This window comes from Anolis sagrei, chromosome 1 (genome assembly GCF_037176765.1).
Source record: "Anolis sagrei isolate rAnoSag1 chromosome 1, rAnoSag1.mat, whole genome shotgun sequence".
Classification (NCBI taxonomy): Eukaryota; Metazoa; Chordata; class Lepidosauria; order Squamata; family Dactyloidae; genus Anolis; species Anolis sagrei.
Window position 1 is genome coordinate 22,477,154 of NC_090021.1, and position 16,655 is coordinate 22,493,808.

The 16,655-nt window shown below is 41.8% G+C and overlaps 1 protein-coding gene across 6 annotated transcripts in view; it reads right to left on the reverse strand.

The window, feature by feature from the left end:
• Positions 1-10,817: 10,817 nt before the first annotated feature.
• Positions 10,818-16,655, reverse strand: part of SLC8A1 (solute carrier family 8 member A1) — a 426,510-nt gene continuing 420,672 nt past the window's right edge. For all 6 annotated transcript variants that reach the window (XM_067463246.1, XM_067463252.1, XM_060754495.2 and 3 more), the window contains exon 8: positions 10,818-16,395. In XM_067463246.1, coding sequence (XP_067319347.1) covers positions 16,019-16,395 — 377 coding nt within the window. In that variant the 3' untranslated portion in view covers positions 10,818-16,018. The remainder of the gene's footprint in view (positions 16,396-16,655) is intronic.

Sequence of the window (16,655 nt, forward strand, 5' to 3'; positions counted from 1 at the left end):
GAACTTGATCAATCCAATTCTACCAAGTTTAAGAAGTTCCATATCAATACAAAAGTGAGTTTCATTCCAACAATCTCATGACTTCTGGCTTGTGAGCTTTATAGGAACATCTAGTTGGCTGCTACTTGAATCAGAATGCTGGACTGGAGGGATCTTAGATCACCTGACTCAATAATAGGGTTACTCAGACCTCAGGTCTTATGACAACCAAAAGAAGATCCTGTCATGAAGTTTACCTTGCAAGATTGATTCAGAGAGGGTTTGCCTTTGTCTCCCTCTGAGGCTGAGAGAGTGTGACTTGCCCAAGGCCGCATATATATGTCCATTACTGAGCAGGAATTCAAACCCTAATCTCTAGTCCAAAGTCGTAGTCCGATACACAAAACAACTATACCATGCTGGCTCATCTAAAGAAGATTTCTAGCTCCTCCAGTACAATTCCATAATGTCATGATGGAAGGCCTGGAGATTCATAGAGAGGTGTTCTCTAGGTTTAAAAGTGGCTGTTTTCTTTGTGTTTTCCCCACTTTCAGAGGGGTGCTATGCCCCAACTCCAGGAAATGTGGAGGGCTGAAGCTAGTATGATGTCAACATTAATTGCCAGTTTGTATATATATCTATATATCTCAATCAAATGTTAACACAGTATGTGACAGCTTCAACTTGCTGGCATGCTTAATTGTTAATTCCTGGCTGATATTGCAAGCTCCACTATTATCAGTTGTCAGAAAACACTTCCAACCTGTCTTGTTGCATTCTCCAGCTGGTATTTTACAAGGTTGGCATTTCAAGAGTAGCCCTTTTTGGAGGCGGTGGGTCAGGTTGACTTGTGAATGTAGGCAAAGAAGTGAAGGTAGATGCTGACTTTAGTTTCCTGATAATCTCAACTTTCACTTATCCTTTTTTTAAATAAAGGAGCATATGGATAGGTGAAGACATGTTTCTTGGCCGTGTGTAGTTTCTAGACCATATGGATATGTGAAGATAAGCAGTGAAGTAGTGATAAAAAGCAGGACGTTTCAGTAGTATTTTTAGTAGTTATTTCATATCTTTGAATCACAAAATTGTAAAATTGGACGAGACCCCCAAAGGCCATCCAGTCCAATCTCATTCACACAATTGAAACACCCCCAACAGAAACAATTAGAAAAGGACACTCCGCCACACTCTGAGGCAGTAGTTATAATATTTCAGTTGTTGAGGCATTTCCACCTAGCACATCGTGTCACCTTTTCCTAAAATGCGATTTTAGTTTTATTTATAATTGGTTGTTTGATGTCGATTGGTGTTGGGATTGGGTGGGTTATTAATTGTATCCTTGTCTGCTTTTGTGGCAAGGCATTGAATGTTTGCCTCTATGTGATTGCTCTATGTGTTTTTAGTGTGTTCTAAACCACCCTGAGTCCCCTTGGGGAGATAGGGCAGAATATAAATAAATTTATTATTATTATTATTATTATTATTATTATTATTAATAATAGAATAAATTATTCCAAACTATAAACAAGGAGGACCCAATGGTCCAAATTAAAATACTTGGGTGGAATCCTCTTTGTTAATTCCATTTAGAGAATGCCTAATAGATCAATTGTTGAGTGGAGAGTCAAAATGCAGGTAAATTTATTTGGATCAGTAAGTTTACTAACAGTAGGATGTGGGACATTAGTTTAGTTGCTTGATGTCATTGTAGAATTTGCAGAGTCGGGTTTGAATGCCAGGGTGAAGAATGCATGTTTTTATGAAGAGTATGTAAAGGACTCTTTTGGACGTACTTTGGATGCAGATTGAAGCCTTTCCTGGGCTCCTCCTGAAAAAGTCAATTGCTGAAATCGGAGTTTTCCAGGCTGTATGGCCATGTTCCAGAGGCATTCTCTGTTCTCTTTCTGGAACATGGACATGCAGCCCAGAAAACCCACAGCAACCCAGTGATTCTGGCCATGAAAGCTTTGGACAACAAATTGCTGAAATGATAGACTATCCCCAAAGATGGCTCTCTGGCATCTGCTAAAAAGGTCCAGGTGATAGAGTCAGCAGCAACTCAGTAATAATTTTGGTCTTACTATTAAAAGGTGTCTCTTATTGTTCAGCCCAAATCTACTGTCCAAGTTGGCAGTGATCACTGCAGGCCCTTATAAAATATAGTCAGCCCTCCATATTTGCCCAGGTTAGGGGTGCAGGATCCCTAATGAAAGGGCAAAAACAGAGGAGAGGAAAAGGAGTCTCCTTCTATATCATCCATTCAACAGAGGCTTCCAAAGCGATCCTGTTGGCCCTGTTCTTTCCAAAGGATCTGCCTATCTTCACCCTTCATTATGTTATCACAGGAATAGGCAAACTTTGGTCCTCCGGGTGTTTTGGACTCCAACTCCCGCAATTCCTAACAGCCTACCAGTTGGAGTTGGAGTCCAAAACATCTGGAGCATCAAAGTTTGTACATGGCTATGTTATCATTTCTAAACTTTACTGGGACACGGCGTTACATCAGACCATTCCCTTTATTTCTTTACTTGCATTCCTTGTTTCCCTGCACTTAATGAGTCTAGAAAACAGTGTGGGGATAATTAACTTAGCTAAAAACACAATCCTTCTTTAAAAAACCCTGCGATTCTCCATTTTAGAAGGCATTGTTCCTTTACCGAAGTTGTTAATAAAATTCAGATGACTCTCTGTTCTTTTCACAGCCGAACAAACCGCAAACAAATAGTTTTGCTTGAAAATAATTTTGGGGAAATTGCTCTTTTGTTAAACCATTGCAAACCCTTTAAAATGCATCTTGCTGAGACAGAATAAATTGGGTTCTTTCCCCGGGATTTCCCTCATATTTGTTCATCCAATTATTCAGTCAGATAGATAGATAGATAATTTAGCAAACAAATGACAGTCTTGAAATGAAATGGCTTCAGTAACAGAGTGGAGCATGTACATAGACAAGGACATAAATCATTAGTATCCTGTTAGTGACATAGGCAGGTGTATTCCTAACTTATACCCATTCATCTCTTTTGATGGTCATTGCAAAAGCAATAATTCACTACCGCTTTCACATAAGAATTTTCACTTCCTCAAGATTCACCCTCCTTCTATGGGTCCCATCTCTATTTACAGTCATTTAGTGGCTTGTGGAAAGTGGTACCAGAGAAGCATCCAACTTTGTCCCTTTTGCCAGGATCCTTTGGGTTTTCCAAAGGTCCCAGAGGTGGACATTGTTATTCTGCATCTGACTATAGCAGTGGTCCTCAACCTGTGAGTCCCCTGGTGTTTTGGCCTACAACACCCAGAAATCCCAGTCAGATTACCACCTGTTTGCTAGGATTTCTGGGAGCTGAAGGTCAAAACATCTGGGGGTCCACAGGTTGAGAACCATTGGGCTATAGGTACATAGCCAGGTACTTCTCTAGTGTCTCCTCATCTCCAGCAGCCACTAAAAAGACGGAGAAGAAGGACTGGCAGTGGGCAGGTGAGTCCTACAGGAGGGGAAAAGGGGAGATAGAATGAACTTCCACCTGAGCAGAACCTTTCATATTTGGAGATACTCTAAAATTATCTCTCTCAAGGCAAGATTTTGGCTATGGTTACTTTAAATAAAATCAAAACCGTTTCTCTGTATGTTTTTTCTTGAGACATTCCTTGCTTTAGATGTGGAGTAGGTGCTGTGACCACAGTGAATCTATTTTGTGTTGTGCATTGTGCACAGTTTTTTGTCTCTATCCAAAGTCTTTGGTACACTTTGATGCTGTTCATAAAAGCTATCCTTCATATTTTGGCTCTGCTAAGCACAATAACTGAAAAATAAGATCATTAAAAAGAGTGAGAGGGGGCCTCTTCATTCCTCAAAAACACAAAACAAAAAATAGGACAAACAGAACAGTCTACATTACAGATATAGGCAGCCATTCCGCATAATATACTGGGCCCTCCACATTTGCAAGTTCGATTTTTGCAAATTTGATTATTCATGGATTTGATTGGAATGTTCTCTTTTGGAATCTCTAGGTCGTCCAGTGCTATTCTATGGCCAAGAATCTCTAGATCCTTTAGTGTGATTCTATCATCAGATACTAGTGGAAGTCATGCTGGAGGACCTTGAAATTCCTAGAGATGTGTTCTCTTGGGTACTAAAAAACAGAAATATCTGGGGGGTTTTTCACTTTTACAGTAGTATGGTGTTCCAACACCAGTTAATGTGGAGGGATGACAGGATTCCAGTCATAGATTAATTAACAGTCATTCAGTCTGTTAAAATGCACTCTAGCTCACTCTTCCTCTGTGGATAGATGGATGAGTGTGGCCATGCTAGGTGAGGATTATGGGAAATGTCATACAAAAATATCGTATTTCATCATATAATAGTCACCATCATGTTAATAGTCGTGTCTCTCCTTGCATAATAGTTGCACCTCCATTTGGGGTTGATTTTCCCTTCCTCCTTCCTTCCTTTCTTCCTTCCTTCCTTCCTTTCTTCCTTCCTTCCTTCCTTCCTTCCTTCCTTCCTTCCTTCCTTCCTTCCTTCTTTTTCTGAAGGCAAGGCCATTTAAAAACCAAAGAATGGAGATATCCGAAGCTCCATTCTTCTCTCCTCTTTCCTTCTTCCAAGACAAGGCAGTTAAAAAAATCTGGAGTTCTTTGCATAAAGGAGGGAAGATCAGAGTTCCAGAGACAACAATTTCACGTTTTTTAAACTGCCTTGTCTTGGAGGAAAATGAAAGGAGAGAAAAGTCGAGCTTCAGAGATTTTCATTTTAGAGTTTTTAAACTTTCAGAGAAGCAAGGAAGGGAGGGAAAATCAGTCCAAAATGTCTCTGTAGTTTAAAAAACCCACAATAAACAGAAATGGAGCTTTTTGTTTGGGTCTGGATCATCATTCTTCCTCCTCTCTTTTCAGAGGTAAGGAATTTAATTTAAAAGAAAAACAGAAATGGAGCTTTTTGTTTGGGTCTGGATCATCCCTTTTCCTCCTCTCTTTTCAGAAGTAAGGAATTTAATTTAAAAGAAAAACAGAAACTGGAGGGAGTTTTTTCCTCATGTAATAGTCGCACCCCCCCCCCTTTAAAAAGGGAACAAAGTGAGACTATTGTGATGAAATGAGGTATTTTTGGAGTTTTAATAAGAAGGTAGACATGTCTAATTGAAATATCTTAATGTCACTGGATCCTGTCTAATCTTGAAAGCTAAGCAGGGTCAGCCCTGAATAAAATTTGGATGGGAGACTGCCAACAAAGAGGAAGGAATTAGCTAAGAAATCCACAGAATTGCCTTAGTCAGAAGATCAATTTAAGACAGTAAGGCAAGCAACACCAATATCTCTCCTGCACCCTGTACAGGAGAGGTTGCCCCGATCCCCCAAAATGTGTGGTTAATTTCTGGATCTACTCCAAAGATTTGATAGCTTGGTGGGAGGGTAATTTTTATCCAAGACATACAGACATAGAGCAATTGCTTTTTTGCTGTTGTTGTTTCAATTTGAACGGAACTTGTTTAGTGTGCCCCTTTTGTTCTTGACATTCAGTGTACTTCACAGCGTCTCCCCTCCGCCCTCCATTTCAGTTGCCTGTAGTGCATCTTACATAATTGAGCTCCAAAGTCTTTTTTAACCCTGATAATAATGGAAGGCAGCTCTCCTTTGCTCACCTCCCTTGCCTTTTTAGACTATTCCCAGGGGCAGTTGTTATTCCACGTCGCTGAGTTTAGTTAATTGATGGAACAAAGAACCTCTTAGGTTTGTTTGTGATAATTTATAAATAAATGGCATCCTTTTTAAATCCTGGCAAGAGAGGCAGGGAGCAGAACTCGAAGGGGAAAATTATGACTGTGTGGTTTGTAAACGACAGGTCACTCTGCAGTACTTTTTAAGAGAATTGAGTGGGCACAGGCAGGAGACTGATGATCCTGGCATAGCAACGTCTCAGCATCAGTTGCCTCCTTCTCCTGAACTCTTCCAGCAAATATTCAAGATAAGGCAAAATACTCTGCTATAGAAAATAGTTAGCAATCCTGACACATGCTAGAAGTGTGACTTACATCTATGTCACACTTTCAACACCTTTATTAAAGAGGCAGTTTAATTAGGTTCAGTAAAGGTAAAGATTTTCCCTGATGTTAAGTCTAGTTGTGTCCGACTCTGGGGGTTGGTGCTCATCTCTATTTCTAAGCCGAAGAGCCGGTGTTGTCCATAGACATGGAGTGCCATTACCTTCCTGCAAAAGCGGTACCTATTGATCTACTCATATTTGCATATTTTCGAACTGCTAGGTTGGCAGAAGGTGGGGCTAACAGCGGGAGCTCACCCCACTCCCTGGATTCGAACTGCCAACCTTTTGGTCAGCAAGTTCAGCAGCTCAGAGGTTTAACCCACTGCATCACCAACTAGAACTGTAGCCTCAGTTTCCCTACTGGCAATATGGGAATTGCAATGACAGCAGAGTTGTGGCTCCTTGTTGTACTGAGACATTGGCGGTATGATTAGCTGCCAATGCAGGAGGGATACCTTTACTGGAGGACAAAGTGGCAATTATTTATTGGCATATTTTTATTGTAAGGTGGATGCTGTTTGGACTAATTGGGCTTCAGGATGAATAGTCTTGGGTCAGCTTTAAATGGGAGGCACTGCCAAGATGAATTCAGCACAGACTGTAAAATGCTTCTCAAATTAAAAAGATTGCATAAAGCTCAGATAGGGAGCATTTTAGTGCCCTGATTAGTGTCATCCTTCCTGCTGCTGCTGAATTAAATGCTCACTTGTGCAAGGATAAAGGTCAACAGACAAATGGATTGCAAGTAAAACCCAAACACACACACAGAAAGAATTTGTTAGGGTGAACTACTTGAAACATTTGGGAGATACAAACTTTTGAATTCCTCAACCGAAAAGGTAGTTTAAAAAGTAAGTTTACCACACACTGCAATGACATGACATGCTATTCCTTTGTGAAGAGTTTGGAATGTTATTTTGAATACAAATGAATATAATGACATGCTAATGCTGACAGAGATGACCATAATATGTGGGTAAAGTGCATGCAAAGGAGAGAAACACATAAACTTTGTTTTGAATGTAGAATGGGGCAACCATGTTTTGCAGAAAGAAGCAATAAAACCCACGAGACCATGAAACTTCTCGGGCTGTCTAGAAGTTTTCTCACATTTTCCCTTTTGGTTTCCTTCTGAGATCCGATTGTGACTAACATGGCAACACCCTTTGGAATCCTAACGTTTGTAAATTGGAGCAGGACATTTTATGCCATCACATTATGGTTTCATAGGGTTTCTAAATTTGGACCAAGTCATTTCATGTCAGCATCCTATGGACTTCTGTGGTTAGTAATTTGAGGAGGGGTATTTCTGATTCTCCCCAAACTAGGACCTCCCAAAACCGCAAAATCATAGAATTTCAGAAGGGACAAATGCAGAAATTAATGGAGAATCAAAACACTATTCTGGTGTCGTGTAAAAAGGCTGTAAGGATCACGACGGGTGCATGCCTTTTTGGGCTCTCCTTGGACAACCGGGCATGAGGACTGTCATGAGGAGTAGTACACACTCTTCAGACATTATCTCCACAGCACTAGTGGGAATGTTAAGCAGCCTGTTTATTTTTAACTGGCCAAGATAACAGTTAACGTTGAAGAGCTTTCCAGGTATCACTGTTGATTCCAATAAGGTTTTCCTAGCAGAACAAACTGCTCATCATGTGGTGTTTAATTAAATCTGAACTTTCCATTTACCGAAAGCTTTTTCCTGCTATCTTTGAAAGGGTGATCATGAGAAGCAACGAACACATCAAAGAAGAAAGCGGTGATGTGACAAAGACATTCACCTTCTGTGCCATGTGTGTTGGTGCGCATGTGCATGGCGGGATGGAGAGAAACATGTGAATTCTTTCTTACATACATAATTTAAATGTTAGCAGCAAGCAGCCTCCTGGTTTCTAACATCCATAATTGTGAAACACCCTTGTAAGGAACAAGGTAACTTAATTCTCAAAACAGCACAAAGATTATTATACGACGTGGTCTTAGGGTAAGAGATATTCCATAAAACTCCCAGAAGCATATGCAATATGCCTTTATTGCCCATAAAGTTTGGAAATGTGACATTTTTGGCCTGCAACTCTCAGTATCTCCCTGCCTTAAAAACTAATTTCTGCAAACCGTGGTTTTATGCAGCTACTTTTGTGCAGCAACAAATGGTCCTGGATGAGAATGGGAATGTGTTGAAAAGCCACCATAATGCAACTCAGGTGCTCTTCCTAATGAGAATAGTAGAATGGGAAAATCTTGTTCAAGGCATCCAGATCTGAGATGAAGTAGTATGCTGCTTTAGGGCTCTGAGGTGCTCAATTCTGCTGGGTTCTGGTATGCCATTCTCACCACTCTTCGTGAAAGTTACTCTTCAGCTCTGGGAGGTAATGTGAATCCGCAACCACAAAATTGCCAGAGTGAGGATGAACTAGTACCAGGGTTCTGGTACCTCATTTCTTGTGCCTTTCTATTTCCAAATGAAATTTGGGGTTTGAAAGCATCATTTAGGTGGCAGCATCAACTTGTTATGGGGATAGAGTTTATGTGCAGCAAAAGTTGGCATCTTTTCTCTCCTTTGAAGCCACTAGAGATGGCAGTTGGATTGGAGGGAAAGCCCTTAGCCTGGTGCTGGAATCATGCATAATGGAGCAGAGGCCAGAGCACTGACAGGTGGAATGGCGAGAGGTATCTCACCAGTTGCTGGAGCCAATGCATGATGGAGTTGTGTCTGGCTGCTCTCCTCTTCCTTAAGAGGTGAGAGAGTGGTTGTTTGAATGGATGGAAGGCCTCTTGCTAGATGCAGGAACCAAGGCATGATTGTCGAAGGCTTTCATGGCTGGAATCACTAGGTTCTTGTGGGCTTTTTCGGGCTATAGGGCCATGTTCTAGAGGCATTTCTCCTGACGTTTTGCCTGCATCTATGGCAAGCATCCTCAGAGGTAGTGAGGTCCTCACTACCTCTGAGGATGCTTGCCATAGATGCAGGCGAAACGTCAGGAGAAATGCCTCTAGAACATGGCCCTATAGCCCGAAAAAACCCACAAGAACAAGGCATGATTGGCTGCTCTTTCCTATATCTAGAACAATGGCATTTGGAATGGAGGGAGGACCTCTCACCAGTTGCCAGGGTCAAGGCATGATGGGACTGAATGTTCCAAGAATGTGAGGAGAACGCTTTGTCTAATGGATTGCTTAATCTCATTCATTTCCTGACTTGAAGTAAACTTTGGCAGGGAGGTAATAAAAAGCGCCCATGCAGACATGTCGGTGATTCAAACAAAGCTCCTCAGCATGGAAGCTGGAACGACAGCATCCCCCCCTCCCCCCACCTGGAGTTAAGCACAGCCTTCAGATGCTGGAGATGGAAGAAGATGGGAAGCCTTTACCTCTCTTTGTGTACTGTCTGTCTTTGTCAATTGTATAATGGCATTGAAAGTTTGCCGTATATGTGTACTGTAATCTGCCCTGAATCCCCTTGGGGAGATAGGGCAGAATATAAATTAATTATATAAATATATATTATTATCATCATCTGCTTCTGAGCCTTCTGATGCTCTATGGCTATCTTGGATTTTAACATTTCCTGTTTTGACTGCATAGTTATCCCTAACCCTCTGACCCTTCTATTCCTGGTTTGGACTACAATGTGGCCTCCTGGAACATTAATTTAACCGAAGCCGGACACTTCTACTGTGATTGTAGGAGCCTGTTTTTGCATGATGATATCACCAGCTTATTTGTGGTGAATCCTGTTCACCAATTACACCATTCTGGGTACATGAAAGATACTGGATCACACCATTGTTCAGCTGATAATGGATAGGATAGGCATGTGCTCCCCTACTACAAGTATGCATCTATCAATCCTGATGCTCAACAACAGCAAATTACTGAAAGCATGGTAGATCAGCTGATGATGGGGAAATAAAAGAGATGGGCACTGGGGGTGAAAATGATGGTATAATGTATACTGGGACAACATTGTGAAATGACAAAAATGGCAAGAATCCTTATTTCAAATTTGGTCAATCGATATTAAATGGCAATGTGAGTTCTGGAACAAAAAAAGCATATTTTTTGTGCTGTGTTTCACAACAAGAAATTCAGTTTTGAAAATGCCACGATCCACAGTTTTCATTGATGGCCACAGTTTTACTGTTAAAACTCCTTGCTCTGAGAGAGGAAAGAAAATTTGATAGTTTTATGTGTACAAAGTCTGACATAGTTTGAGCATGTGCAATGTCCTGAAAGAGTGCTGTTCTGTAACGCAAGAATTGTTTTCAAAAAGTGCTATACTAGGCTTTGAAGCTGCAAGGCCATTACATGGTAATCAAGGTGGACAATTGCAACAGTGACACTTGCCTCAGGCAGACAAGAGTTCTTTCTTCCACCCTGGACATTCCAGAGATATATAAACCCGACTTGCCTCATTTCCAACAGACCTCATAACCCCTGAGGATGCCTGCTATAGATGTGGCCGAAATGTCAGGAGAGAATGCTTCTGGAACATGGCCATACAGCCCACAAAACTCATAGCAACCCAATGCTATACTAATGATTTTTTTTGGGGGGGGGGGAGGGCAGTCAAACAAGTAGCTGTTTCTCTGAGCATGTTGTGTATCAAGAGTTCATATTTCAAGGCTATAATATCTGCAAGTAAGATCCAAATTTTGTGGGTTCTTTACATACCCAGACCACAGAAGAAACACAGCAATTCACAAAAAATAAAATGAATGAGAGACTGCAATGGAAGAAGAAATGAGACATCGGGCTGGAAAATGCCACAGGACTAATCTTGAAATCAGAATCAATTATTCTTATTTTTTTATTTTTTGTGCCTCAGTGTACCATTGATCACAAGTAGTGCACTCATTGCCTCTGTTACCGTGCACAATACACGCAAATAAAAATGAAGGAAAACAAAACAGATGAAATGAAATAATTTTTACACAAAAACACAATCATAATAATAATAATATTATTAATAATAACGATATCCCTGAACAACCCAAATCATTGGTTAATCTTCTTCTCCCTCCCCGAAAGGAACGAAATCAAACGAAACCAAACCGGGAGGAAAAGCTCTCAAATGTGAAAACTGATTTACAGGGGGGAAAAAATGATTCATTCCATGTTCGAAAGGAAAAAAAATGCACAATTCAAGCTTTCCAAAGGTTGTTCAAAATTAGCAAGGATCTACTCTAATCGTCATGCTTTTCAGCTATGTGAATCTCATGAAGATTTCATCCATGAACCTATAGGAGCTGCTAAGAATCTGGCCTAGCGGTTGGATGTTTCCTGGGATGAGGAAACATCTTGTGTCCACTGAGTTCCTTGGTCATCTCAATAGATACAACTCAACATACACAAACTGATGTTCAGGGACACCTGTCTTTTCCAGTGAAATGAATGGAGAAGTTCTTGAGCAAGGCTTGATGCTCCTAGAGCAGACATGAGCAAACTTTGGCCCTCCAGATGTTTTGGACTTCAACTCCCACCATTCCTAACAGCCTCAGGCCCCTTACTTTTCCCTCTCAGCCACTTAAGCGGCTGAGAGGGGAAAAGGAAGGGTCCTGAGGCTGTTAGGAATGGTGGGAGTTGAAGTCCAAAACATCTGTAGGGCCAAAGTTTGTCCATGCCTGCCCCATAGCCATAAGAAATTACTGGCAAGGAAACGAATGGCCATATTCCAGCTCTTGCCCACGATATCGGCACAATCACCACTGATTTAATGAAGCCGGATTGTATAAATGGATCCAGTAAGAAAAATATAAGTATAAGAACAAGAAAATGTTTTCCCAGGTGAGTCACCTTCCCTGGATGCATCATCTTTTCAGCCATTATGTAGCATTGGTAGGATTAGATTTTCCATTGTAGTAATTACGTATCACTCTTTTGAAGTTTTATACACTGTCAAAATTATTCTTCTATGCAGCAGCTGGTGTTCTGGCCTAAAAGTTGAAAATAGCGTTTGCATTTTCTTAAACATTACTCATAGTGCCATTTCACTTTTATCATTGTCTTCATTCATTTCATGGCCACGGCCAAGGAGTTCCTGGGATGGATTATGATAAGAGCAGAATGGTTAAGGACCTCAACACACTAGAGAAGGAATCCACTTTAAATCCGGTTTCTGCCTCCTAGAGAGTTCTGGGGGTTGTTGTTTAGGGAGGAGCCTTTAACAGTCTCATGAAACTACAAACCCCAGAATTCTGCAGGAGGCAGAAACCAGATTTAAAGTGGATTCATTCTCTAGTTTGATGAAGTAGTTATAAATCATCTAGCACAGCTTAATGAATGAGGATCAAAGATAATCTAGGATACTGACCAGATTTTGGAAAAGCTACTTTGTGGAGGCTACGATTCCCAGAATCTCCTAGCCAATAGGATCAGTATGCATGGCCATTGACTATACTGGCTGGGGAGTTATGGGATGTGTACTCCAAAATGACTTAGAGACAGGGCCTTCTGTTCCCCATCTGGAATTCATATAGCAATTATGGAAGAATGCTGCCAAGTGCGCTACCTAGAGATGGAGCAATTGAATGGAGACAAAGTGGGGCCTGCCAATAAGAATTCTGCCTCCCAACAACATTTTCCTTCAGTCTCCAAATTTCCAGCATGACTGTAAATTAAAACATCAGTTGAGGATTTAAAAATACAGTTTAGGCATCCAAAGAAAAATAGCAAGCAAAGTTAACAAAGGAATGAGAACAAAGCAAATAGAAGCATTCTATATGTGAGTGATTTTCAATGTCTCTTCTACAACAGGGATTCTCAACCTGTAGGTCCCCAGATGCTTTGGCCTGCAACTCCCAGAAATCCAGCTGTTAGGATTTCTGGGAGTTGAAGGCCAAAAGCATCTGGGGACTCACAGGTTGAGAACCACTGCTCTACAAGAACTTTGAAGGTGGAAAGAAAATTCCACACAGAGAGAGCATTTTGACTTGATGTCAGTGTCCTCATTTTGCCTTCCCATAGATATGTTCTTAAGCCTACATTAGCCCCACTTGTCCCACTTTTGGCCCTCTCCACAACATTTCCACATGGCTATGGTCTGAAGTGATGGCTTGACTTTGAAGGAGGAGTGGGTGGTGACAGTCAACAGGGAGCTCTGGTGTGGGCTGGTCCATGAGGTCATGAAGAATCAGAAGTGACTGAATGAATAAACAACATCACAATCCTCCCCAGGCCAAATTTAATGGCCCTTTCCATAATTCCTGAAAGGGCTGTAAGAGAGGGCAGCTTTCCTTGTCCTGAGCTCTTTCTTGAGGGGTTGCTCCTTCCATAAGCACCATAGATTGGGCAGGGAAAAGAAAAAAAATGGATGAATGAAAAACTGTTGTGTGGGAGAAGGAAAGGGGAAGAGTGGGTGCAAAAGATATACTAACAACATGAGTTACAATGGAAACATCCTCTAATGGTTTGCTAGCACTGTGCCTCTGTGGTGGATAATGATTTGTCTATGTGCATTGAACAGTGCTTGAATACATTGTCAACAATGAACACATAATAAATAACAGCAGTTAATTGTTTAGTTTCCTAAGGAATACAAGCATTCACTGCCAGGTAATGCAAGATGACACCACTTTTTGATCTAGGATACTTTGCTGCTCTGAAGCCCAGCAAGTTAACGGCACATTAAAAGCCCACCCAAAGGGCTGAATTTGGATCTGCCTGTCTTCAAGGTGCCCTTCAGAAAGATCAGATCTTTCCACAAAGCCACAGCAGAAAGAATATGCATGGCGGCTAAGGCTTTGACATCAGCTATCCGAAGCCAGAGCAAATGCAGCATAAATCCATGGATGAAAAGAGATGCTTGGGAAAAAAATAGCTCAAGAGTATATTTCTCTTGACTTAGGAATTCACCTGATTCCTCACATTTTGCAAAGACAATGCATAAGCTGCACTTAGCCTGTACAGATTAGCCAGAAAGCGGGGCTTTACTCATCCACGGCTCAGTCATAGAGTGCATGTTTTTGTACGTAGAAAGTCCTGGGAACAATCCATGGAATCTCCTGTTAAAATGGAAGAAGAGCTGGGAAAATCAACTCAACTTTTGGACAGTGTTTAGCGTCAGCCAAGGCAGACAGCACAGGGCAGGGCTTAGAAAACTTACCTTTTTTGGGATTGCAACTCCCAGAATTCTCTAGGTCAGTGTTTCTCAAACTGTGCTCCTCCAGATGCTTTGGACCCGAATCCCAGCCAGTTTACCAGTTGTTAGGAATTGTGGGAGCTGAATTTCAAAACACCTGGAGGAGCACAGTTTGATAAACTTTGCTCTAGGTCAGTGGTTGTCAACCTATAGGTCCCCAGATGTTTTGGCCTTCAACTCCTGGAAATCCTAACAGTTAGTAAACTGGCTGGGATTTCTGGGAGTTGTGGGCCAAAACACCTGGGGATCCACAGGTTGAGAACCACTGCTCTAGGTGGAATGGTCATTGATCAGTCTGGTGGTTGAGGTCCCAAAATGTAACTTTTTCAAGCTCTAGTACTGGCCTAGACATGCTACTGGCTTCCTGTTGCAATTGGCTGACAATTAGGTCCTTCTTTCTCCCAAGGGGTCACTACATAGTATAATTTGCACAAACATTGCCCCAAAACTCATTGATCTGCATCTCCACCAGCTCTTGGTTATTGCTTCTCAGGCACCTTACTCAGAGCAATAGAATACTGACCATTCCCTCCCTATAACTGTGTTCATCTAAAAATTGCAAAGAAATGAAAATGAAAAGACATGCTCGCTTCTTCAATGTTCAATCGGCATCACTGAACAGACTATCACTACTCAATGCTATATTACAGATTATGGTTTGCTTCATTCATGCAAAGTGTTACAACAAGTACCATGAAAGCATTCCCAAACTGGCATATGAGAAGGAGCATAGCAGCAAAGATTGGCAGGGTAGGGGAAGGGCACAGGAGGTAATTAAAATTCGTCTGACGAGATAAGTCAGAGCCGCAACAATAGATATATATATACAGTGGGTCTGCCATATCTGCGGGAGTTCGGTTCCAGGACCTGCCGCAGATGCGAAGAACTATGGATGATCACACCCGATATTATAAAATGGTGACAATGTGAGCGCATGATCTGTGGTTGCTGGTAATCACGGATTCGGACACCGTGGATTTGGAGAGCCTACTGTGAGTGTTGTATCAAGTAGGATATGACATTTAGGGCTTTGGGCACATTTTTGGTAATAACCCACAGTTTTGGAGCGAATGAAGTGATGTTTAAATATTGTCTTATAAGGTTGCTTTCCTCTTTGAAAGGGAATGAAGGGGGGGGGGGAATTGGATGCATCAAATCATGATTCTGAATCAGAGACCTCTTAAAGAAACCAGCATGGGGTTTGTGTGATATTTCAACATAAGATACTCTTGAAGCAGCTGGACAGTAAGTAGGGGTAGTAGGGTTCAAAACGAACAAAAATATGAAGACAAACTCCCAATCTCCCCCAAAACAGCTCCCCCGATCAACAAAACAGCATGAGGGCTGGAAATCCCTTGGATCTTTCACATCACTCCAGACTCACATGTTTCTTTGAGGGTGATGGTTCGGCTTGTTCTTGAATTGCGAAGAAGGCAACAAAAATATTAGTAAATAAAGTCAACCACTCTCCTTTTCAGTCATTGGCCCAATATGATACAGCCTCGGGTGGCCTTTCGTCTTTCCATTTGACCCCCACTGAAATCAGATCAACCCTTACACAGGGAGGGAACAAGGAAAATGTAAAGTAACTCCATCATGATCTTGTAAAGATGAGTCGCAGAGATTTCCCTGCATCTGTGCCTCTTGTTTGTGTGACGCTGCCCCGGTGACGAATCCTGCAGATCTCAAACTCCTACTGCAAAGCTACATTCCATCAGTAGATAGGTGAACATGGCAAATGTCTTTTCCTCTTTTCAATAATATTAGATCTATATCTATATACCTATATCTTTCTCTTTCTCTCTCTTTCTATAGATACATATAGCTACTATCTTCCAAGAGTTCCTTTAGAAGCCCGGTATGTGGCAGTAGGCTTCCAGAGATGAGAAAAATATGTACAAGAGCCAAAGGAGCACAAAGAGGGATGAGGTCAGAAGCTTGGCAGTCCGTGGCCCGCCCAGCTCACCTCCAATCTCCGGTCTTCGCCGGTAGAGGAGCACTCCGACGCTGATAAAAGCAAAGATGGTGAAGAGGGTGACGGAGAACGCCAAGGTGCCCGGTTGGACTTCAAAGGGCTGGCCTTTGGCCGCATGGTAGATGGCAGCGATGGACCAGGCAACGCCGATCCCGAGGAAAACATTCACAGCATTGCTACCGGTGACATTGCCGATGGAAGCATCTGCATATTGATCTTGGCAGGCTGCCACTTTACTGGCGAAGGTGTCTGCAAAATAAAAAAAGGAACACTCTTTATCGATTTGAGTGGAAAACTGGCTCAGCACTTAAGGTGGCATAAAGTTTTGGTTTGTGTAATGTGGCTATGCTGAAGTTAGTGGGTCACCTCACTGTGCAAGCAATGGCTCAGTGGGTGTTAAAGCTGTGCACTCTACAAATTTATAATACGTTGGTCCACTGTGCAACTGCACACCCACTGCTAAGGATCACACTGAAGGAATCCCCTAGGCCCCTTCCACACAGCCGCAT